General features: G+C 52.1%; 1 protein-coding gene across 5 annotated transcripts in view; it reads left to right on the top strand.

Moving 5' to 3' along the window:
- TOX2 (TOX high mobility group box family member 2) overlaps window positions 1-16,685 on the top strand; it is a 151,788-nt gene that overhangs the window by 46,251 nt on the left and 88,852 nt on the right. Inside the window, exon 1 of one of the 5 annotated variants that reach the window (XM_066387741.1) lies at window positions 15,180-15,305. The exons of the other annotated variants lie outside the window; for them this stretch is intronic. Within the exon in view, the coding sequence (XP_066243838.1) occupies window positions 15,180-15,305 (126 nt within the window). Of the gene's footprint in view, window positions 1-15,179; window positions 15,306-16,685 lie in introns of those variants that run through there. 5 annotated transcript variants of the gene reach the window in all.

Raw genomic sequence — 16,685 nt, 5'->3', positions numbered from 1 at the left:
TTTTCTACTTCAGACATCATTTGTGAACAGAATGCCTTCACATTATAGCTAATTAATGCGTGCTTATCTCAGAGTAGGGCCTAATTTGCCGGAATGATTTAGAAACTTGTTGGAAACGAATCTAACTCGTAGCATCACCCAGGATCAAGCTCAGATCCATAAATCCTGTTGTTCCATTGTGCTGTGTTTTGACTTGAACTGAACTTGATGACCTGGGATTTAAAAAAATTTATTCTAGCTTATTTGTTCTGCAAATATTTATTGAGTGCCTATTGGACGCCACCTCCCTTCTTTAAAAAGGCTCCTCCACCCGCCTCCATGCTTTCTTGTTCTGTAAGTCCACCTGAGCTGTAAGTTGATTTTTTTTTTTTTTTTGTATTTTTCTGAAGTTGGAAACAGGGAGGCAGTCAGACAGACACCCGCATGCGCCCGACCGGGATCCACCCGGCACGCCCACCAGGGGGCGATGCTCTGCCCATCTGGGGCATCACTCTGTTGCAACCAGAGCCATTCTAGCGCCTGAGGCAGAGGCCATGGAGCCATCCTCAGCGCCCGGGCCAACTTTTGCTCCAATGGAGCCTTGGCTGCAGGAGGGGAAGAGAGAGAGAGAGAGGAAGGAGAAGGGGAGGGGTGAAGAGGCAGATGGGCGCTTCTCCTGTGTGCCCTGGCCGGGAATCGAACCCGGGACTCCTGCATGCCAGGCCGACGCTCTACCACTGAGCCAACCCCCCAGGGCCTGTAAGTTGATTTTTATGCAAAACCAGATAGTGGCTTCAGATGCCACTTTGGAGTTCAGTGGGAGTGTCTGGGTTCCTATCCTGGCACTTACAAGCTGTGTGGCTTTGGACCTATCATGTGACCTCACTGAACCTGTTTTCTCACGTGACCTACACTGGCATCTTAGGTTGTGGCGAGGCCTCTGGGAGATTAAGTCATCCCCTTTCTCATTGCTGCTGCCAGGTGCCACTCAGGTCACCGTGGTCCCTCATAGGACAGTGAGTATAGGCCCCATCCCAGTTTCTTATAAACAGTAGAGCCTAAGGAGCTTTCCAGTTCAGAATGGGGGTAGCGGTTCTGGATGGGAAGGTCTCTTCTCTCTCTTGTATCCATTCCTTTTGCTGTCACTGCAGCTCCCACAGGGACTCTTTAAGGTTCCTTTAAATATGCCTGACCTGTGGTGGTGCAGTGGATAAAGTGTTGACCTGGAACACTGAGGTCACCGGTTCAAAACCCTGTACTTGTCTGGTCAAGGCACATATGAGAGTTGATGCTTCCTGTTCCTTGCCCCTTTCCCTCTCCCTCTCTATCTCTCTCTCTCTCTCTCCCTCCCTCTCTCTCTTTCTCTCTCTCTCCTCTCTAAAATGAATAAATAAAAGAAAAAAAAAAACAAAAAAAATGTTAAATACGCAGACTCACAAGCCTCACACAGGTGACACTTGGTACCTGCCTCCTTGAAGAAGTCGAGACAGGAATCACCACCTCCCCGCAGAGCACACGGCCAGTTCCTCGGTCTCTGCAGCCGCCCGCGGAGGTGGCCAGGGCGCTGCTCTTTGCCAGCGCTGCCCCAGCCCGGGTTTTAGCTCAGGTGCAAGGGAATGAGACCCACAGAGGGTGAGCTTGGAAGCCACCCTGGCTTAGAAACCTTACTCCCCAAAGGGCTCAGATCGCGTGTCACAGTTCCACACTCTCCAGGGTCCCTGCAAGGGGCATGTGCTCAGGAAAACCTAAAGCATGGCTTCTCTATCAGATAGTTAGAAGTTATTTATAGTTTCTTCCAGTCAAGGTGCAACTTACCAATCAGGGGTCATTTTTTTTTTATTTTTTACTATAAGTAGAGTTGCCTAGTAACATAGTTAACATCCTAACTTCACCAGGTTTCCAGGGGAATGATTCTAGACAACTGGCAAGGGTGAAATTCTGGTGCAAAAGGGAAAAGGGTTTGGTTAACTTGTTACCCATCTTCACGTTCTATTTCCCTGAGTGGCGCTGCTTTCCCGCGTCCCTTTTGGAGGAATGAATGAATCCCTCACTGGGTTTTGTAATCTAGTCCACGTCTCTGGACATTTTCTGACTGATTCATATAACACACGCGTGCGCGCACACACACACACATTTTCTGACTGATTCATATAACACACACACACACACACACACACTGGCCAAGAGATATGCTTTGGAATTCTATTGACCTGGGACCCAATCCTGGCTTCTCAACTCATATTAAGAGTTACTTCATTTCTTCATTCATCTGTTCAGCCATCCAAAGCACATTCGCTGCCTGCCGTCTTCTGGGTTTTGCAGTAGACGCCAAGTGTGATCAGGTGAGTAAGGCCTGCTTCTTGTCCTTGAGGAGCCATTGTCTTAATAGAGAGACAGGCAAAAATGAACACTTCCGCATGGGGGTGGGGTGGGACCACCAGGACAGGCTGGGGGTAGTCAGGGGAGACTTCTCAGACAAGGAGGCGTCTGGCCTATGCTTGAAGGTGAATTTGCCGCATGAAGAAGGTAGAGAAAAGCATTCTGGGTAGAAGGAACAGCCTGTGCAAAGGCATCGGAAGAGGTGACAGTGTCAGGTGCTGAGGATGCAGAGGGGAGCACGGGCATGTGGGAAGTCGCTTCATATCTCTGGACCTCAATTTTCTCATCGACAAAATGGGACCAGCAGTGCTTACCTGTTTATGGGATTAAAATAATGCATGTTCAAACACCTGGGGTAGTTCATTTTAAAATTTCCTTGCAAAATCTGTCTGTGGATGCCTAAGAGCCTGGCTTGATTTTCAATGAGACAAAAAACAAAAAGGCACTGAGGGGCGTGGCCACCACCTGTGCAGGGCAGGCATTTCCTCCCTCGGCTCCGCGGTGAGCTGCCTCACCTCTCTGGGATGGAGCGCGTAGTGTTTACGCACTATCTTGGTTATGTCTTATATAGTATCAGTGAAGCACATAATTGTGTTTTCCTATTGGCTTGACATTAGCAACAAGCCATGACCCTAGCGAGGCGTTCTCCGGGACAATTTTTCATCTGCCGACAGGCGCGCATCTGTCCGATGCCCTGTCAACACGTCCTGTCATCCTGTCGTTTGCTGCTTTGTCTTGCTTTTTCTCAAAGGTGTTCACCTCCCACATAACCAGCAGAGAATGCTTAGCTTTTGGGGACACTTACTATCCAGTGACCACAGTCACACCTCAGGATGAGCTGAGGAGCCATCCCAGCCATGATTGAGATCCTTCTGATGTGTAAATTGGGTCCTGTCCTTTGTCTGGGCGGGACTGCTCAGTGGCTCTCCTTTGCAGCTTGGTGAACTCCTACCGACCTATCAGACCTCTGCTTAAACCCTTCCAGTGGCTTCCCCTAGTGTGGAGAACATCGGACGCTCTGTTTGGCCTCCGGGTTCTTGTGTGACCTTGCCCCTGCCTGCTGTTCCAGCCTGTCTGAGGCACCGGGCTCTATGCTGGGGAGAGGGTGCTAATTCAGAGCCAGCCTGCCCCTTGCTGTTCCAGTCTAGCTCCCCCAGGACATTGTCATTTCCCAGATATGCCCCTCCCCCCCCCCCCCCCACCTCTCACTCCTGCTCTTTTTTCCTGAGAGTTTTGCACATGCCCTTCCCTTTGCCTGGAATATTCTTGCCTTCATTCTTCACGTGGCTGGCTCCAGTTCATCCTTCAGTTCTCAACGGTATCCTCACTTTCTCAATGACACTGACCCCCTAATCCGTGCAATTACCCTATGATTCTCTATTATGGCCTCTAATGTAGTTTTTCCCCATTGCATGATATATCTGTGAGATGACTTGAGTATCTATCTGTTCCACCCGAAGACAGTAAGCCTTCAACCCAGTGGGGTCATGTTTGCTTTCTTCACCCCCGAGTCCCAGCTCCTTAGCATGGTGTCCGCTGAGTCGTGGATGCTCAGTGAAAAGTTATTAAGAGAATGAATGAATCAATGTGGTGGATATATCTTCCAGACAAGGCCATGATCACATTTCCCAGGCTGTGTCTCCAGGAATAATTCACTCGCCCTCTCTGGGCCTCGCTTATCTGGACATGGTTGCCAGGAGGCTTAGCCACACCTATGTGAGAGAGACAGCACCTGGGGCGGCCAGTGCCATTACACGTGAGTTCCCACTGGAATAACACGTCACCCTGACTACCAGCCCAGCCCAAGGAAGAAAGTGAAAATGGGAGTCGAGAGGGTCAATGTTTGGCACCAGCATCATGGTTCTCAATCAGTGCTTGAGGGCGAGGGCTGGCGGATCTCAGTGCGGCTGCCCAGTTTTGTCCACTTCCTGTCTCCCTGCGGGGGGTGACCTTGCCGTTTGCAGGAGGAGGGCGTCACTCCCAGTGGCTTGGGTTGGTTATATCTGGGGCACAGCCAGAGTGGCCTTCAGAGATAACAAATCTTTCTCTAGTCTGTGAGAATGTTTCTGTTGAGCAAGCAGGACTTCTTGGTGGTTTCTCTCCTGAAGTTATCAGCCCTTCCTTTTTATTACACTGTACAGTATGAAGACTGTGATTTGCTCAAAAGTTTAGGAAGTGGGAGAAATCACCCACTATTATCCCCCATGCAGACTCAAGAATAGTGTTTATGGCCCTGGCTGGTTGGCTCAGTGGTAGAACGTCGGCCTGGCGTGCAGGAGTCCAGGGTTCGATTCCCGGCCAGGGCACATAGGAGAAGCACCCATCTGTTTCCCCACCCCTCCCCCTCTTCTTCCTCTCTGTCTCTCTCTTCCCCTCCCACAGCCAAGGCTCCATTGGAGTAAAGTTGGCCCAGGCGCTGAGGATGGCTCTGTGGCCTCTGCCTCAGGCGCTAAAATGGCTCTGGTTGCAACAGAGTGATACCCCAGATGGGCAGAGCATCGCCCCCTGGTGGGCGTGCTGGGTGGATCCCGGTCGGGCGCATACAGGAGTCTGTCTGACTGCCTCCCTGTTTCCAACTGCAGAAAAATACATAAAAAAAAAAAAAAGAATAGTGTTTACTTGGGCACTTTCTTCCTTTTTCTTCTTATTCTTTTTATTTTAAATGTATTGATTGCTTTTAGAGAAATAGAGAAACATCGATGTGTTGTTCCACTTACTTATGCATTCATGCTTGATTCTTGTATGTGCCCTGACCAGGAATTGAACCCACAACCTTAGCATATCAGGACGCTGCTCTATGCTACTGAGTGACCCAGCCAGGGCTAGTGCTTTCCTTTCTTAATATTTAATGCTGCAAACTGCTCCACCCCAGCCTGGTGCCCCAGAATCCTCTTATCCTTCTTTCTCTTTTCCCTTCTAGCAAGTATAACTTAACTGTGCATTTCATTTAGTGTTTATGTCCCAGCCCCCAGCTCCCCCCTCCAACATCAGCTTCACGAGGGCGGGGCTCTTTTGTTTGCTCATGGACACGCCTATCGGAGCAACTCTATCGGCCGTGCCTCTGGTTTCGGCATTTCTCACCTACTGGAAAACTTCTACATACGGGGTCTTTTATATTTCTGCTCAAAAGCCACTTCCTTCCGGAGGCCTTCACTCCTCTCCCCCATGCCACTGTCCCTGCCCCCGCGCCAGCACCTGGAGCACCATAGGCTCCCCGAGAGCTGGGTGCTCTCTGTCCCTCCGAGACAGGCCCTCACATACCACCTCTCAAGGGTGGTGGGAGTTGAGGTATGTTGCATTTCAGAAGAATCCTTGTGGCTGATCTTATGGGGAAAACATTGGACGGGGCAAGAGTGGATGTGAGAAGACTTGGGTGCGGGTTACTATGGATTAGGAGTGGGCTGATGATGGCTTGGGATTTCCCTATCCAATATGGCAGCCAGTAGCCACATGTGGTGATTTAAATTTAAAATCAAATCAAATCAAATTTCATCCCTCTGTCACACTAGCCATATTTCCTGTGCTCCAGGGTACCGTTATGGGCAGTGGAGATGCAGAACTTTCCCCTCATTGCAGAAAGCTCTGTTGGCCCATTTCAGCTCAGAGTGTAGTGGTGCTTGGGAGATGTTAGGAAGCAGAATGCATGAGATTTGGAGATGGGCTGGGTGTGGGTGTTATAGAGAGGGGATGTCGAGGGCAAGACCCAGGCTATTAGCTATGGGCCAAAGTAGAACTCTTGTGTCAAAGGAGAGAGCATTTTTATGGCTCTTATAAAGGTCATCATGTCATTTTTCCTAAAGGGTCATGCATGTTCAAAAATAGCACGAGAAAACACCCAATTTATTGCACCCTCCTGGCATGGCTTATTATCCTTTTGAAAAACCTTCATTTGTGTGTATACCCCTTGCCAAATCTGCCTTCACTTGGGGTCTAACCTGTGGATCATGAGGTCTTTGTGATCAGGGAATTATATGTATATTAATGCAGATTTCAATAAAAAGAGTTATGTTTGCCATTGTGGTACAGTCTGATGCTATTTAAATGCCTTTGGTAATATCTTCCATCAGATGGCAAATAGAAAACAGGAAAGTTCATAATAAAAAGTGAATTAGGGCGATTAGCAAAAGGTGAGCCGCTTCCCTCTTCAGGCGACAGGCAGAGTTGACCGAGCTTTGCAGGGTGCCTCTTGTCCAAACACATGTCTGGATTATCACAGACTCTGAGGCTGGCCCAGGGGTCTGCTCAGCACATAGGACTTTGTTATTGCATTTAGTTTCGCAAAGGTCATGAACACCCCCTTGGAGGGGGCTCTGAGGGGCTCACACTCTGGGGTGAGTTGGAGCAGGGCCTCTTGAAGAGGGTTTTCTGACGCAGGGCAGGCCAGGGATTTCTTCTTCCAGGTTAGAGACAGCCGTGGCCTTGCTCCCCCTCCCGACATCCTCTGGGGCCCTGGAGAATCCCGTCTGCCCCTCTTTCCAGCGTCTTCCCCAGTGATGCCCTTGGGGAACCTTTCCCGGCTATTTGGTGCTGGCGCTGGGGTCTTTAAGAAGGAGGTAGAGGCAAAGGCTTTATTTAACTGGCTAATGCAAACACTGGGACTCATTTCTGCGGCATGAAACAGAATTCTGTGGACTGAGTAGGGTACGTGGGGTTGGAGCTGCAACAAGGACACACTGGGCATTGCAGGAGGGACAGGGGAGCGGGGAAGGTGGAGCAGGGCAGAGGGGCACCGATGGTGATGGAGGGAGACTTGACTTGCGTGGTGAACACACAATGCAATGTACAGATGATGTATTATAGAGTTGTACGCCTGAAGCCTGTATAATTATTTTTTTGTATTTTTCTGAAGTTGGAAACGGGGAGGCAGTCAGACAGACTCCCGCATGCGCGCAGGTCGGGATCCACCTGGCACGCCCACCAGGGGGCAATGCTCTGCCCATCTGGGGCGTCGCTCTGCTGCAACCAGAGCCACTCTAGCGCCTGAGGCAGAGGCCACGGAGCCATCCCCAGTGCCCAGGCAAACTTTGCTCCAATGGAGCCTTGGCTGCGGGAGGGGAAGAGAGAGACAGAGAGGAAGGAGAGGGGGAGGGGTAGAGAAGCAGATGGGCGCTTCTCCTGTGTGCCCTGGCCGGGAATCGAACCCTGGACTCCTGCATGCCAGGCCGACGCTCTACCACTGAGCAAACCAGCCAGGGCAAGCCTGTATGATTTTATTAATCAGTGTCACCCCAATAAATTCAATTAAAAAAACCCCATAAGGACACAGAGCTTCCACCTCAGTAATGTGGGAACTCACACTCCCCCAGAGCCGGACCACGGAGATCGTGCCCCTGGTGGCCGAGGGACTTATGTCCATACCGGCTGGCTCAACTCCACAGTCGATGGTTGGCATTGGGTGGCATCCACGTTGGCTCTATGATAGACAGGTTTATGCCATACTCGTTAGATGACCTCCACAGTGGGCTGGTAACGCCCTACCTTAAGCCAGGGCTTCTCAAACTCACGTGCCTGTGACTCACAGGAGGTCTTGTTAAAATGTGGGCTCTGATTCAGCAGGTCTGGGGTGGGGCCAGAGATTCTGCATTTCTAACAAGGCCCAGATGATGCCGGGCTGCTGGTCAGCGGAGCACGATTTCAGAACCAAGGCCTCTGTGTCCTGCCTGTGTGCAGTTGAGGACAGTGTGGGGACCTCAGTGACTGCAAACACGCCTCTCTACCAGGCCCTGGATGTCCAGGAAGTGGTTTTTCCCAGAATAAACAGAAACCATGGCAACTGGAAGTATCATGCAGGCTGGCAGCCCCTTTCTCTGGCCAGGAGAAGGGCCTGTTACAGATGCTTCCAGCGGTGGGACCACCCACGGGGACCCCTTAGCCCTCCCACCTGCCTGAGAAGTTCTAGAAAAACGAATCCTGACTTTTGAGTTTTTATTCAACCTCAAATTTTACTTTTCAGTCCCGTCCCAGAAAGCCTGTCTTGAATGAGCTCAGTCAGAGTCCTTCTTATTCGTCAGTCATGGCCTGATTGACACCCCAGAAGGAGCTGCCAGGACACTGCTGGAGGGGGGCAGTGAAACGGCGGGAAATCTGGGAATGAGGGGGGGCAGGCACAAGGCCAGTGGGCTCGGCAGTCCCCACAGACATGCAGAGAGGTGGTGGCATTAATACCCCACTTGACAGAGACACTTGTCCTTACCCAAGGGTAACAGTCAGTGCTGACCTGGGATTCGAACCCAGGCCTTCCTGCTTCAGAGCTCATTCCCACCCCGCCTTTGGCTGAACTGGGGGCTCAACAGCACCGTGGCAGCGAAGAGTGCGTGTTTGGTTGAGGAGCGGGGGACCGAAAGGGAGTCAGCAGGGGGAGCACCAGAGAGACGGACCCTGGGCCGCTGTGGGGCCTCGGGACCCCACCTGCGCTCTCCGAGTCTTGCTTTTGGGAGTGGCTTGTTTATCTTTGCTCACTCATTCACCAGAACATATACGACAATTTAAAACTATATATAATACATTACAAAATGGGGGCCCAAGAAAAACACAACATCGAACGAATTCTAGGTGAGAAATGAAAGCAGATCTGTTGGCCCCGGGCTCTACAGTTGTTGGAAGTGGCCTGCAAGGTCTGGCTCTGGCTTCCTGCAGACAAGTGAAAAGGGAAATAGATTTACTCAGTGATGTCTTCGTTCGGGAGAAGAGGCTTGGCACTTCCTCACAGGGAACGCAGCCTTCAGTGGTATTTGGAGCAGAAGAAATTTGTCTCACCAGCCTCATGAGAGTTCTCATACCTCAGATCTCCTGATGTAAAACACGGGGGTGAGACCCTGGTCCCTTGTCTCTTGGGCTGATCCCGGGCATTCTGTGGGTCTAAAGTACCTGGTGTACCCCTGCTGCGTGGTGGGTGCTGGAGGGCGTGGTTCTCACCCCTCTGCTCCTCCGTAGCTAGCGCCGGTCCGTTTCTGGGTAAAAGCTGAAGTCAGCACAAAGTCAGCCCAAACATACCCGGCCTTGCCCAGAGTCTAGTTCTGCTGTCAGAACCCAAGCGGGGGTGTGGGGGGTGGGGGTGGGGAATCTCTGAGGGTCGGGGGTGGGGGGTGGGGTGGGGGAATCTGTGAGGGTCGGGGGTGGGGGGTGGGGGTGGGGAATCTGTGAGGGTCGGGGGGTGGGGGGGTGGGGGTGGGGGATCTGTGAGGGTCGGGGGTGGGGGTGGGAGCTGCTTAATAATAGGACAGAGGCCAAGGCCAATGGGGCACTTCTACAAAATGAAGCTGGCACGTGGCATTGTGCATGAGCCCCGCAGAGCCGTGGGGTGGAGGAGGAGTGAGGGCCCCTTTGGTGAGACAGCTTATGCAGTCAGATGTGATTTTAAAAATTCTGGGAGGGCTGTGAGGGTGGAGGGGCGATCACGGAGGACAAAGGGAGGCAGCCACCGGGCGTGCTCAGGTGTGCAGCGTGGCCCGTGGCTCTCAGCGTGCTCAGTGGGGAGGCGATGGGATTAAGCCACCACGGTGTCCCAGAGGGCATGAGGGTCCCGGCAGGGCAGCTCAGAGGCGCACAGCGGCTTCGTGCACTTCCCTTGGGTGAGATTTGTTTAATAGAAGCTTGTAGCTTCCCAGCACTTACAGCTGCTGATGGGGGCATCACAATATTGTGAAATTAAGCAGCAAAGCCGACTTCATTACCAGCTTACTTGGCAAGGAAGCAGCCACCTGAGTTAGCGCCGAGGGTTGGGTATGACAGAGCTAAAATTGAACTTGGCAATTACCGCCCGGGAGCGGTTCTCGGTGCTGTGGAAGGAAGGTTCCATGGAAATCAACCCTGGTAATCACTGGGTTTAAAATTAGTCAGTTACGATTAAGGTCGCTCTGCCAGCATATTCTTCAGTGTGTGCAGGGCAGGGGGAGGGCAACTTGGGTTCTGACTGTCTTGGGTTCCCTCGTGCTCACCTGCAACCAGCTTTTAAAGGAAAATTTACATTAGTTGCTGGACAAAGGTTGGAGAGACCCGTGTGAGCGTCATGGTGTGGGGTGGCCATTTGAATGATGGCTCGTTTTAAAGTCCTTTCCTTTGATGTGTGTGAGCTCACACCTCTGCCTCAGCTTTACGGTTTTCTCCTTCTCCAGACTTGTGAGGGGTTTTCCAAACAGCTTCATGCCCCCACCCCTAGGATGTTGCTCGTGAAGAACAGCTTTTGGTTGACTCCTTGTCCCAGAGGAGGGCATGATGTGATATTACTGAAGGTTTCTGAGCCATTTGTGAAATGATTCTCATCAGGCCTTGACGAGAATGTTTCAACAGCCTTAGAATTTGTCCCCATTTTGCAGATAAAGACAGTGAAAGGCTGGTGTGCACTTGGCTGCTAGTGCAGAGAGCATCGGACAGAGAGGAAAAGCTTGTCCTGACTGGATAGCTCCGTTGGTTAGAGCATCGTCCTGAAGCACAGGGGTTGCTGGTTTGATCCGGGCTCAGGGCACATACAGGAACAGATAGATGTTCCTGTCTCTCTCTCGCTGTCTCCCTTCCTCTCTCTAGAATCAATAAAATAAACATTAAAAAGAAAGGAAGGAAGGGAGGGTGAGAGGGAGAGAGGGAAGAAGGGAGGAAGGAAGGAAAGAAGGTAGGAGGGAGGAATGGGAAGGGAGAGAGGGAGGGAGGGAGGGAGGGAGGGAGGGAGAGAGGGAGGGAGGGAGGGAGGGAGGGAGGGAGGGAGGGAGGAAGGAGGGAAGGAAGGAAGGAAGGAAGGGAGGGAGGAAAGGCTCTCGCAGATTCAGTTCTAAATTGGCCTGGGGTCTGTGCATGGACTCTTGTGAATGGAAGGTAGAAACTCAAGTCCACTCATTGCTTCGTGCCTCAGTTTCCTTAACTGTAACTGTGGCAGCCGAGGCCCCACAGCCGGCCCAGGGTCCGTCTCTCTGGTGCTCTCCCTACTGGAACTGGTGCTGGGCAGAGTGAGGATCAAATGAGATCATCTAGGCACAGTAGAACCTTAGCACAACTGGGTGTTGTTATTAAAAGCAATATTTACTGTTTACCTACTTCGTGCCAGCGCCGACCAGACCCTTTGTGAAGGCGCTGGCTGCTTCACACAGAGACCCCGCAAGGAAGTCTTAAGATAAGTCAGCGCAGGCTCAGAGAGGGTATAAGTTTGTCCAGGTCCTCTCAACGAGCAAGCGCTGGGGCCAGGACTCCAGCACCGAGCCCAGCTGCTGGCCCTGCCTCCCTCCGGCAGCAGTTGGATGAGCGGCCTCCATGGCCGAGAAGAGAGAGGCATTAAAACAGAAATATCTTTTCCAAAAGGCTGCGGCTCCTCCACAGGAAGCTGAGTCATCTCTCTTTGTTTTGAACCATAACCATCGAGCTGCCTCAAAATCCGAAAAATAAAAATAAAACTAAAAAATGCTGAGTTGTGTCAAGGTGCAGCGGCCCCTCCCTGGCTCTCCCCAGAAGGAGCTGCGTACAGGGCGGGTCTGTGGCGCTGGGACCCCCTCTGTTCAGCATTGGGCACCTTGGCCCAGAGAGTGCAAAACGGAGAAACCCCACCCTGGGGTTTGCCCCGCGGCCTCAGTGACCCAGCCGGCTGGGTGGGGGCACCTGCCCCGGCCCCGCCTGCCCCATGCGGCTGGCACGCTCAGGGTGAGCGGCTCCTGGTCGGGGTGCTGCTCGTCACGGCCCATCTGTGACAGCATCATCTCAACCCCCAAGTGTTTAGAAGAGCATCGTCCTGGAGCACAGAGGTTGCCTGTTCGATCCCCGGTCAGGGTACGTACAGGAACCGACCGATGTTCCTGTCTCTCACAACCCCCAAATGATTCCAGCACATGTACCAGAATCATGTCCAGAATCTCCTGTCACCAGGCTCCGCTCCCACGGACTCCCTTTCCTGCACATGGCAGCATTTAGTAAGTGATGGAGAATGTAGGGACTTCCTGTGCTGGTCCCTTATTGTCCCACCTCTGCTTCTCAACTTGCTTCCTGCCTGCTCTAGATCCTCCAGCTCTGTCCCTCCGTGGAATCCCGGCTTCAGTGACACCTGTTTTCGTGAAGCCCTCACTCAGCCGATGGCCCCGGGGCCCGTAGCTGTGAGCGCTGTCTCCCTGGCATTATAATTTCTTACCTATGTACATTAACGGGGATGTCTTTAAAGGCAAGGACTGGACACATGCTGCCCTGACGTCTGGAACCGTGCCCTGTGTGGAGTAGGGAGTAGGCAGAAGGAACAGAAAATGCTTGTGGAGTGAACGAATAAATGATAATTGAAGGAATTTTACCACCACACTTTCTCTATGGCTATCAGTTACCGATATAGCTTTTATTTATCAGAGTTTCTGGTTTCCAGTGAGCAAGTTTAGCATTCAACAAGCAATATGGGGCCCTGGCTGGTTGGCTCAGTGGTAGAGCGTTGGCCTGGCATGCAGGAGTCCCAGGTTCGATTCCCGGCCAGGGCACACAGGAGAAGCACCCACCTGCTTCTCCACCCTTCCCCCTCTCCTTCCTCTCTGTCTCTCTCTTCCCCTCCCGCAGGGGCACTGAGGATGGCTCTGTGGCCTCTGCCTCAGGTGCTAGAATGGCTCTGGTTGCAACAGAGCGACGCCCCAGATGGGCAGAGCATCGCCCCCTGGTGGGCATGCTGGGTGGATCCTGGTCGGGCGCATGCGGGAGTCTGTCTGACTGCCTCCCGTTTCCAACTTCAGAAAAATACACACAAAACAAAACAAAAAACCAAAACAAGCAATATGGGCTTCTTTCTCTATCAGTAAATGCTGATCGTTTTTCATGGCTGCATAGCCTTCCATTCTGCAGAGAGCTGTGATTTATTTAACCAATTCCCATCAGTGGGTTTTATTTCCATTTTCTTATAAATCATGTTGCAATGAAGGAATAAATGTCTTTGTCCAAATTTTTGCCTAGAATGTCTCTTCCCATCTTAAGGTTACATAGGTTCCTAGAGGGTTTCTTCCGGATTTGTGTGTGTGTTTCCAGATCGTCAGTATGTCCGCCATGTTCATCCATCTTTATCACAGTGCAGAATCCACGTCTCCCTTTCCTTCTGACAAGCTCCATGTGCTCAGGCTTGGCCTTGGATTTACAGATCATGTGTGCCTCGTATTTGTTGAGCATCTACTGTGGGTTAGGCTCTGTGATAGGTCCTGGGACCTGAAGATGAACAAGACAGGTCACCTGGCTATCACAGAGGAAGAGGAACAGTAGACAGAGAAATAAAAACCATCCAAACAACCAACTAGAAACCATCAGCCGGAAGAGTGTGCTATGAGGACAGTAACTCAGGTGCGGATGAAATCACAGGAACCCTGTCCGGGGAGGAAGGGGATCCTTGAGCAGGAAGCAAGGATGGGAAGAGTCAGTCATGTGATGGTCTGAGCAAGCGCATTCCAGGCAGCGGGAACAGCATGAGAAAAGTGCAGAGGCACGGAAGCAAGACTTCTTCCCTTCTGGTGCCTTTCCTAATCCCCCCCCCCCCACCCCCCTCACACAGACATGCTGGGTGTCAGCCTTTTATCACTTGCTGTTTCCCAGGCCCTTCTCTCTGTCACTTCATTTATTACTGTTACAAGTGCTTCAGTAATGAGATGACTCCCCAGAACTCTTCTCACTTGGCCCTGGATGCTCTCAGATCTGCGATGCTCTCTCAGCAGCCTCTGGTGTTCCTGAAATATGCAAAAAATTAACATCAGTTCAGAAGTGCCCAGCGCAGTATATGACACTTCATAGGTACTATCACGCACATTTTACAGGTGAAGAAACTGAGGCCGGGGACGTTAATCGGCCCAGCAGGCAGAGCCGGGATGAAATCTGGTACCGTCTTATTCCGAAATCTGCCTTCTTCCTGAAGCCTAGTTTAACCACACTCGTGTGAAAGCTCGGGACCCTGCCGGGGGACCCGTAGTGCCAGCCCTGTCCCAAGCCCGACCTAGCCTTGTGGTAGGTGACCTTGGCCCTTGGCCGACTGACTTCAGAGGACTGGGAAGGAACCAGGGGAGGCTCTTATGTTTTCATTTTAAATTACAAATGTAATATATGCTTGTGGGAGGAATTTAAAAAATGAAACAAGAAAGAAAAAAAAATGCCACTGAAAATACCTCCTCCTATTCCCCAGGGGAACCGCTGTTAACACTTTGGGATCGTTTACAGCGCTTAGCCACACACACACATAGGTACTGTTTTTATGCAAACGAGATCATGCCCTTGACTTTCTCCCAACTGGTTCCAAGTCAGCAGCTACCTCATTCCAACATGTTCTGTAGAGTGGATGTATTTCAATCCATTCCACCCAACCCGGTGTTAGACGTTTCGCTTGCATCTAATTCTCTGAAAACAAAACAAAACAAAACAAAACAAAAACGTCTGTGGGTAGGCACCGTGCACACAAGTACTGGTATTTCTGCAGGAAGGATGCTCAGACGTCTCATTGCCGAATGAAAAGGCACATGAGTTTCTCACACATTGACAGGTGCTGCCAAATTGCCTTCTGGAAGTCTTTCTAGTTCAACACCCACTCCCAAGCAGTGGGTGAGTGGGGAAGCCTCCTAATGACCAGGGCAGCCGAGCTGGGCTGTATATATGGGCTGCCTTCTCTTCCGCTCCCCAGACCCGGCATGTAGACCGCTGCCAGGAGCTCTGAACACACGGGCCCAAATTGGGATAGAAGATGGATTTTGACGAGAGGTTAAATAACAGGTTTTTCCATTTCACTTTACAGGAATGGGATAGGGATGGGGGTGCTGGGCCTTCAGCCAATAGAGGACCAAGAGTTGTCAGGAGGCTTAGAAAGCTTGCTATTTCTGGCATTTCCCCCTCTTTCTATGCTGATTATGCAGCAGAATCGCACAGAGACTGTCGTAGGCGCGTTCTCTCGCTGCCTGGGCACCTGGGAAATGAGACTTGGGCTCCTTCTACTTGCAAGACGCTGGTGCATCGCAGGTGTGCTTCAGCAGAAGGTAATCCGGGGTGCCTGCCACCTCCTGGGGCGGAGGTGGTCAGGCCGTCGCTGTGGGGTGGAGATAGACCATGCCTGGGTGGGGACAGGCAGGGGCCTGGACTGGTGCCTGTCATATTGTAGAAGGAAGATGCTTTGGAAGGTCTAGGAGGCCTGCACTTGGCGGCTCCTTCTTGAAGGTCCAGGGGCCCTTCAGTTGCCCCGGGACAGCAGGGTTTTGGTGTCCAGAATATCATAGGTACCCAGGGTGCTCAGGAACCATTTGATTATTCAATCATTCATTCATTCATCCATCCATCCAGCCAGCCAGCCATCCAGCATATCCTGCAGTGGGCTTAGCCAAGTGTGGGTAGGGAGTCCGGTCCACTCAGAAGCAATGGTGGGGATAGCCCATGACATGGTAGGAGCAGAGACAATACCTGGAGTGAGCAGTGGAAGAGCCCTTCAAAGAAGGATGGGAAAGGAGTAGCTGGGGACGTCACCAGGAACAAAGTCCAACTGCCTCTTCCATTGGACTTCGGAGTTTGTGGAATGAGTAAAACTTCCTCCTAAAATTTGGTGAGTACCACCTTTTTCTTCTGTCTGCTGAGGATGTTGAAAAATAACCCACTGGGATCACCAGTCACCATTTTTGTGGAAGAAAGGACAACAAAGAATGAGGAAGGACGTCACAGATTTGAAGACAAACACATCCACGCATAGTAGATGACAGACTTTGAAGGCAGGAACCTAATGGTAATGGCACTTTCCAGCTGTCCCCAGCTAGAAAGTGTCTCTGTGACCGGAGTTGTCTGAGTTGGGAGTGGGGCGCGTCGCCCCCAGGAGGCTGCGCCCAGCCCTGCAGGAGGCCTACCCTCTTCTGGGGCCCTGAGTTAGCATGGTCCTCCTGTGAAGCGTGGCTTCGTGCACTTGTGTCCCAGAAATGGAAACCACCCGCTCAGACCCTCTTCCTCACTTGGAATATGCCAGGCCAGGCCAGGTGGACCGAGAGAGACCAAGAAACGGGAGCTTCTGTGCCCCCTGTGTGGCCTGCACTCTCTCCACGCCGGGGCTGAGAGCGGAGGCCGCAGGTCCCCAGGTCCTGCTGGGGAAGGCTTTGGAGCCAGCCAGCCATTGTGGAAGGAGCTGCTGCGCTGTGCTGGAGTGCCGTGCCGCGCCGCCGCCGCCCGCGCCCGCCATGTCCGCGCCCGCCATGTCGGAGGCCCCGGGACAGAGGGCGACACGGGACCAGCTCCCTCGTGCGGTGACCACGGGTGTCATTTCCAGGCTGCGGGTGCTGTCCTTTTTGAGACGGAAGGTTCTGGAAGGGTGGGGCACGCTGGCTCCGGAAGCTCCGGCCGGGTCTGTCTCGTCCATGCCTGCGGGCTCCTGGAGGGCCAGT

The sequence above is a fragment of the Saccopteryx leptura genome, chromosome 5 (assembly GCF_036850995.1).
Source record: "Saccopteryx leptura isolate mSacLep1 chromosome 5, mSacLep1_pri_phased_curated, whole genome shotgun sequence".
Classification (NCBI taxonomy): Eukaryota; Metazoa; Chordata; class Mammalia; order Chiroptera; family Emballonuridae; genus Saccopteryx; species Saccopteryx leptura.
Note: the sequence above shows the minus strand (reverse complement) of the source record. Positions and strands in the feature narration are given on the sequence as shown.